The sequence below is a fragment of the Lagopus leucura genome, unplaced genomic scaffold (assembly GCF_019238085.1).
Source record: "Lagopus leucura isolate 7727_CA_CO unplaced genomic scaffold, USGS_WTPT01 Super-Scaffold_73, whole genome shotgun sequence".
In the NCBI taxonomy this organism is placed as follows: domain Eukaryota; kingdom Metazoa; phylum Chordata; class Aves; order Galliformes; family Phasianidae; genus Lagopus; species Lagopus leucura.
In genome coordinates, this window is record NW_024962252.1 from 31,511,932 (window position 1) to 31,520,173 (window position 8,242).

The following is an 8,242-nucleotide window of genomic DNA, read 5'->3' on the forward strand; positions in this document are numbered from 1 at the left end:
CACATAAGATTCCCATAAACCTGTATGGCAAATCCCCATAAATTCTCTATAATTACCACTTCAAAACATTTGCTTGAAGAACACCTTCTTCTTATGCCAACAGCTGAACAGCCACAGGAAAGGGAATAGACAAAACCAAGTTAAAAGTGTAAAAGAAATACCAAAGCAAGTATTGAATCAAGGGGCATGGTTAAACCACTGTCTAATGCTGATTGTAAAGCAAGTTTTTAATTAACTCCAATGCATAACTGAAGATCCATTTACAAATGAGGAAATCACAGAGTATCCTACAAAAATAAAGTATCTGTACCAAATGTATTCCACAACTGAATTCCACCTTAAATATTACACTAGGATGAACAGTATTGAAAAAATACAGTGTTTCTGTTACAGCATAGAAGGGTATTTTGTGGAAAACAAGTAAATTATAACGTGGCTCACAGCTCAGAATTATTATTTGTTATTTTCAGTTCAGGTCTGTCCCCATTAAGTTACAGGTTACCCACATCCAAGACCAATCAGAATTTTTACACAATCTTTCACTAGTCTATAATGATACATACTTTAAAAAAAAACCTTGAATACACTGTGGCAAACTATAATTAAACACTTTATTCCACCTCAGAGAAGCTGTAAGAATCTTGCTATGAAATAGCAAAGCTGATGTTGTTCTTGGTAAAATATTTACCATAATCAGAATCCTAAGACCTAACAAAGAAGTCATTAAAAAGGCAGTTACATTTACCTTTTTTTGATGATGGGCATTAGAAACATTCACGTTGCAGTGTAAACATTTCAACATTATTATTTTTTAAATGAAAGCAATCATACTGTAATTTTAAACATAAACTCTGCTTTCTTTTCTAAGTCAGCTGGAGAACATGAACCAGTTTTCATTAATCAGTACTTGCCAGCAACACTAAACTTCTTCCTTATCTACACAGACCCGGAGTATCAATGCTACAGTCCAGTTATCTCCTCAGTTTAACTTTCTTTACTAAAAAGTAAAGGATGCTGTCTATCTTGAGTGTAGTAGCCTGAGGAAAACTTGTTTATCAGTGAACACGCTGATCTAAGCTTGTACTTGGATGAATCAGAGAAGGCCTCCGTGGGGGAAAAAGGCTTATTACAACAGCACAGGTAGACGTTCACAAAAGATCTACTAGTGGGTCCAATCAGTAGATACAATTGCATTTAACAGCTACCTACTACGTGAACCATTACTTCCCATACAGCAAGTGCCAGAGGCTGCTGCAAAAGACTGCTGTACTAGATTTCCACTCTACAAATTCAGCGACTGATGAAGAGAACCTGGGGAGCTACAGATAATTCAGCAAAATCAGAATGGAGTAGAAGAGCGGTCACACATTAGTCATCAGCCTTCTTGCTATTCACCTTTGTATTTTGACAAAGCTGAGCATCCTAAATCTTCTTATGGCTAACGCTCTTTATAAAGCGTAAGTATTAAACTTTTATACAGTAGAAATACAGCTGCTTTAACATACACACACCTTGAGAGCAAGTCCTTGCAACATGAATTACAAAGCTAATACACACAGAGCACTGATTTTGCTGGAGGCCAGGAAGTCTCTGTTAAGAAAGACAACCTGTTTGGTTTTTTTTTGTTTGTTTGTTTAAGTTAAATTTCTAAATAGAACTTGAGTATTTTAACTGAATGAAAAAAACGTGAATGCAACAATCAGAATCCTGTGACAGGCTCTCATACAACTTAGTTGTTAAAATCTGTTTTACAAACTCTGTCCTGTAATTACCAGATTTAACTGAAGCTATCAAATACTGAATGGAATTGCCTGAATACATCTTTTTGGTACAAGACAGCAGCCTTGCTGAATAACACATTACCAGCACTTTTCCAACACTGAATATATTCAGGAGTATAATTAAGACACAAACAAGATCACACAAGTTTTTTTGTAAATATTCTTATGTTGGTTTTATAGCTTTTCTTGTTTCTTTAGGAAACTCTTGAAGGGAAAAAGGAATGAAGAATTCCAGAAGAGAGTTGACTTCATTCAGTTCCAGACTGTATTCTGCTGCTATTTTCTCTGCAGTCCATATGTGAGGATGAAGTCTATGATTATTAAGAAGCATCAAAGCCTCCACAATAGAAATTTTGCCTTTGGGAACTTTCTTAATATCTAGCTCTTCCAAGTGACCTAGTTTTGTCAATCTCTTTTCCACCTGTTTATGTGGAAGATGTTCACCTCCTCCATCTTTTACCTAATTGTGGGAAGAAAAACAAAAAGAGATTAACAGCAGTTCCTTTTACTATGCATACTGTAACAGTTAAGCTATTTCTCTAAATATGGCATTGCCCATTAATTTTTCCCATTTTTACAGCCATAAAAAGTTTAGCTTAGCCACCCTCACTTCTTAATGTCAAAGACATTACAGCTAGTTGTTGCACAGCCACTCCATATAGAGGGCCAACTCCCTATCCGCATCATGAAAAGCTACAATCCAGTACTGTTGAAGTGCTGTACAGACTCAGCAGCCTTCATACAAGCCATCTGGCAGCCAAATGTAAATGCAGATGACCTAATATTTGATACCGATTCATGCCAGTGGGGAGGGGAAGGGAAAAAAATCACACTGAAAATTGGTATCCTTTTCATTCTCCTTCATTTTCGTATTTCAGTTTTGCAATTAACAGCTATCACCTCTCACGCTCTGTTTCTAGAACAAGCTCTGCTGAACAAAGAAAAACTTTAGCACCATCATGTGCAATTTAAATCTCAAGACCACTGCAGTACTCAGACACAGAAAGTCTCTTCTTTCAAGTCCTTTTGTATTTCCTTTTCTAAACCATTTCCAAACCTGTTCTACCTTCCCTATATTGCTTTTTATTAAGATTTCACTGATGAATGACACTACAAAACAGAAACAATGGAAACCTTCTTAGGAAGTACTTTTAAAGGAAAGTGTGTGCAGCTACTGTATTAACCCAAAGCTGAAAAAACTAATGTGGATGCTATAGCATCTGTAACTGCCTGTTATACTCAGATAATGAATAACTTTTCAAGCCTTAATAAAATGACCTATCTTTAGGTATCTGTCACTACAGGACTGAAAGCTGATACTTTTTCATGTAACACAGACACACCAAATATGTATACACTTTGCACAAAGTATTCAGAGGAAAGAAGTATTCAGAAAAAAAAACATCAGGACAAGAAGGAAGCTTTTAGAAAGAAACTTTTGCCCACAAGCCTCTGCTAACACATTAACCATGCTTTTCCTAACAACTTCAGGCAGACACACCAGAATTGCAAGTCTTATGTGGCAGCTGTCTTGCAGGAGGCACAGAATGAAGCACTGAGATTTGTTCCACTTGTGGCTTTTCCTGAAACTACTCCTGACAGGCTTACAAATGAAAATGTTTAAAGATATTGCTGCAATGCTGGTTTCTGCTGATGCTGATGGTCTGATTTTTGGGTGGTGCTGTTTGGATCCAGGAGTTGAACTTGTTGATCCTCACGGGTCCCTTCCGATTTGGGATATTCTATGATTCTATACTGCAATTAAACTTTCGGCTCTGTAAGATTAAGAGTCCTAACCTCTATTACAAAAATTAAGGATAGAGATTATTTGGAAGCTTCAGGGAAGAGTGTCTTTTAAAATACTTTGGCCTTACATGGATGGTACTGTGGATGTGGCAAATCAGAAATACTTAGGAATAATTAGAAATGTTATTGCTAGATGAGTATAAAGCTTTTACTAGTGAAAGAAGGAGCTAGAATAAAATGGTCCAATAATGCAACAGGTAAAAAGGTGGAAGAAGGTGGAAAAAAAGGAGACTACGCCCCAGACATCCTGTTACTGGATGGGGTATGCCTTGCTTTCCAAGTCAAAGACTGCAGTGTTGCGGTGAGTAACCTGATGGCCAAACAGTCCACAAGGCTGTACAAGAATAAACAAACCCGGGCATTTCCTGAGCCACAGAAGGAAAAAGCTCTGTATGAGATGTCATTAACATCAGAAATCTTTTAATACCTTTGCTATCTACCATATCATGCCTCAACATCAGTCCCAACTTCTTTTCTTCTAAGAGCCACATGGGACATCTCTGGCAAACAGTATCTTTCAGAGGGGTTGGCCAACTGTCCTTCTGCATTTGAGGGAGCAGAAACTGAAACTTCAGTGAAGAACAAAAGAAGATCACTGCTATGTTAAAGTGGAGGACTGTAAGCATATAGGTTGCATGATCACAATCTGTGCCACTGGTGTATAACTGAGCCCTGAAAACATCACGTTTATCTACCAACAGCAAAGCTTCTAGGCATTAACAGAGCATTACCCTTTAAAAAGAAAAATGCCTTAGAATTTGTGTTGGACTTGAAAACACCAGAGCTAATGCTCGTATGCCTCCTATAGACAGAGAAGCACTCACCTGTGCCGGGGGGTCTCTGGACTCCACATAAACATCTTTTAACAAGGTGAGGAGCCTGTCGTCCTTCCTGGAAATTTCTTGCTGTATCTCAGGGTGGTCTGAAGGTGAAGGGGTGAAGAACAAAAAAAAAAAGAAAAACCAACCAAACAAAAAAAAAAAAAGCAGAGAGGCGAGTCACAAAACTTCCCTTTCTGTTAGCCGTGCCCCAGCACCAGCCCGTCCCCGTTACAGCCCGCTACCCGCAGTTCCCCACACAGACAGCGGAGCGGCCCCTAGCAACTGCCCTACCGACGGCTCCGCCCAACGCCGCCGGCCGCGTTCCCGGCATGCCCCGCGCGCCACCCCGCTCAATGTCAACGGCCCCGCGCCGCTTCAGCCCACCGCGCGGCCCCGATCCCACGCCTCTCCCGCCCGGCCCCGCTCTGCGGCGCTCCTCCCGCGCAGCCTGTACCGCAGGCCCAGCTCTCCCGCGGGCAGCACCCCTAGCTGCAGCCGCCCCGGTGAAGCCGGTCCTCACCGGTCAGCTCGTCTAAGCGGCTGGTGGGGTGGCGCGGCGCGGGGGTGGGCTTCTCCTTGCTGATCTCGCGGCGGGCCCGGCTCTCCACATTGAATGTCCGCAATACACGCGCCAACCTCCCGCCCATCGCCGCCGCTGTCGCGTCCCACTCTGCGCCTGCGCAGAGCGGCGGGACGCATGCGCAGAATGCTAGCGGAACGCCGGGGTGGGGTGAGCTGACAGCGCTGGCGGCGGGTGACCCTGGGGTTGGCCGTTGGTACTGGCTCAGACAGCTAACAAATAAACGCAGAAAGACGCGCCCGCTGTTTATTTCATAGCTCCTTGCGGCACCGTTTTCTCTGGCGCTGGCTAGGTGCCTCCGGGGCGCTCGGCCCCGCCGCCACGTCGGCCAGGGGCAGCCCCACGGCGCGAGGCTGGCGCTTGTTTGCCGTGTGGTTGCGGGTTTACCTCCTCCGGAGCCAAAGGCTTCGGCTGCGTGTGTGTGAGCGACAGCCAGGGTCGGCTGCTTCCTGCCGAGGAGCGTCCTCCAGGTGGCAGGCTCGTCCCGAGTTTCCTGCACGCAGCCTCGGTAACGTGGGCGTCCCTCGCTGCAGCGTATCGTGCGAGGTACGGGAAGTGCTGGCTGATAGGTGACTTTGTATCTATTTTCTAATTGTATTCACTTGATTTACAAGCAGGGTTATATTCGATACAAATATAGGAAGCCCTAGTGGAACCCAAGACGAAAATGTGGATTGGGTAGGTTAACGTTATCCACAGTGAAAAGCTGTGTTTCAGAATTCACAGGCTTAAAAGATGATAGAATCATAGAATGATCTGTGTTTGAAGTGACATTAAAGCCCATCTAATTCCAACCCCCTGCTATGGGCAGGGCTGCCCCTTCAGCTCAGCTGCCCAGGGCCCGTCCAACCTGGCACTGAACACCTTCACGGATGGGGCATCACAGCTCCTCTGGGCAGCTGTGCCAGTGCCTCACTGTCTTCTGAGTAAAAATATGTTTCCTACACTGAACCTAATTTTCCTCATTTAGTTTAAAGCTATTCCACTTTTCCCTATCGCTATCAGACTATGTTAACATAAAGTCAGCCTCCCTCCTGCTTATGAGCTTCCTTTAAGTACTGGAAGGCCACAGTGAGATCTCTCCATAGCCCTCTCCAAGCTAAACAAACCCAAATCCCTGGGTCTTTCTCTATAGGAAATGTTCTCCAGCCCTCTGATCATCTTTGGTTCTCCTCTGGACCTGCTTCAACAGGTCTGGCAAATAATGGCAACATGGAAGTAATTGTAGATGCTGTCCTTAATGTGTATTAAGCCTACATGTCATGGTTTGGTAGTGGTGGGCTCAGTGGGCAGAGCCCAGCGCTGCCCATGTGAGAGCAGAGCCAGCTCCAGCTGCTCCAGAGGGACTGCCGCTGCCAAAGCTGAGCCGTGAGCGACGCCGGGTGCGCTCTGCGAGAGCGGACGGATAAAGGGACGAACCGCCGTGCGACAGCAGCCGGGAGAAGGGAGCCGAGATGGGAGAGAACGGCCCCGCGGGTGCCGAGGCCGGCGCGGGAGGAGCTCCGGACTCATGGAGCGCCCACGGAGGAGCGGGCCGTCCCCTCCCAGCACACGCGGTGGGGCGGGAGGGCCGGGGGAACTGCAGCCGTGGAGACCCGGGTGGAGCGGTGCCCGAAAGGTGGGCCCGGCGCTACGGAGCTGTGTTGGGGCGGTGCTGGGAGAGCTGCAGCGTGTGGGAAGGCCATGTGGGATCAGTTGGGAAGGATGTTTTGAGAGGGACCCTCGTGGAGCAGGGGCAGAGTGACCGCGACGGATACGAAGCGTTATGGAATGACCCATTCCCTAGCACCACTTGGTAGAAGAGAGCGGATGGGGAAAAGGTGCTTTCTGTTTACTTTCAGTTCTCACTGTTCTAGGTTAGTATTAGTTAGCAATGAATTGCGTTAATCTCCCTATGCTGAATCTGTTTTGTCCATAACAGTAATAGGTGAGTGATCTCCCTCTCCTTATCTTAACCCATAAGCTGTTTTTGTTTTCATTGTGTTTTCTCCTCCTATCCTTTTGAGGAGAGTGAGCAAGAGAGCAGCATGGTGCTGCTGAGCTAACCACTGGTGTTAAACCACAACAAGAGTATTTCCTTACAGGCACATTGCTGGTTTTCTCAGTGACAGCAGAGTAATTTATAAGCAGATATCATCCAGAACATATACCCTAAATGGAAACTAGGAGAACAAGTGCTGTTCAGAATTTATACACTATGCTATGTTATTCAGCTACGGTGAGTGCAGTCTCTTACCTGTCTGTTACCCCAAGCCTTGTTTTTATGCAGCTCAGCTGAACAACAGTTCTGACTTCTGAGAAATCGGCTAAATGGTGAGAAAGTGTTGTGAGAAAGTACTTAGTATTGAACTATGCAAACAAGATAAGAAAGGTAAAATTGGAAATAAAGATAAAATTGTTTCATGACAAAAAATGCAAGCATGAAAGATACTAATTTTCTGGGAGAAAAATAAGGACAGAAACAGCAAGACTAAGGGCTAGTCTATTGCAGGAAACAAGGCTAGCCCTTCTCTACTGGTCGATGACTGACTGAAGACCCATCAGGCGACTTTCTAAAGGAGAAAAGTGTATTAAAAATCTAATAGCTCCTGTGTGAATTAACCAATAAATAATTGTTCTGTGCTTTTAAGTTGTGTACGTGCTGTTGCTGACTTCACGTGTGGTAGCAGTTGCCTGAAATGAGTGATTTGGCGAGGGAGTGTTAGAAAGGACGACAAAGAGGTCAAACTTCTGTGTTCTATTTTTTAGGAGAGCAATTCATACAAAACTTGGACTTCTACTGGTAGCAGCATTATTTAGTAATAACATTGCTGATGTGATAGTAATTAATGCCACAATGTGCTTGAATAATGAGTGACAGTGTTCCCCTTGGAGGGAATTCAAAAGATATGCTAGTGGATGACAAAAAGCAAATAGATTTATAAAGGTGGTGGAGAAAAGGTAGCATGAACACAATCTGCACTGGATTCTGCTCTCTTGGGGCAGTTTCTCTGCTTCCTCACCTTAAAGGCTTTCACTCTGTACAAAGATGGAAGCACATCTTTAACTCGCATTCTCTGGCAATGAACTTACTAACCCAGTCCTGTTTTAGGCATTGGATATGTAGTAATAATAGGAGGATAAGTTATATTAGTGGTAATAGGTATAGTCTAGCTGTTAAAGCTGCTGGACTCAAACTTGTGGCATGTCTAATTAAATACCTGTAGCAAATTAGCTGCTGACTTGTGTTCTTGAGCACAGGGTTTGCTATGTTT

General features: G+C 44.1%; 1 protein-coding gene across 1 annotated transcript; it reads right to left on the bottom strand.

Annotated features, from left to right (window-relative positions):
* Window positions 1-203: 203 nt before the first annotated feature.
* NDUFAF4 (NADH:ubiquinone oxidoreductase complex assembly factor 4) lies at window positions 204-5,072 on the bottom strand. Its single transcript, XM_042895262.1, has 3 exons — window positions 4,929-5,072; window positions 4,412-4,509; window positions 204-2,241 (listed from the first exon to the last, which is right to left on the bottom strand). The coding sequence occupies exons 1-3, from the start codon at window positions 5,053-5,055 to the stop codon at window positions 1,945-1,947; spliced, it is 522 nt and encodes a 173-aa protein (XP_042751196.1). The 5' UTR covers window positions 5,056-5,072; the 3' UTR covers window positions 204-1,944.
* Between the last annotated feature and the right edge of the window lie 3,170 nt (window positions 5,073-8,242).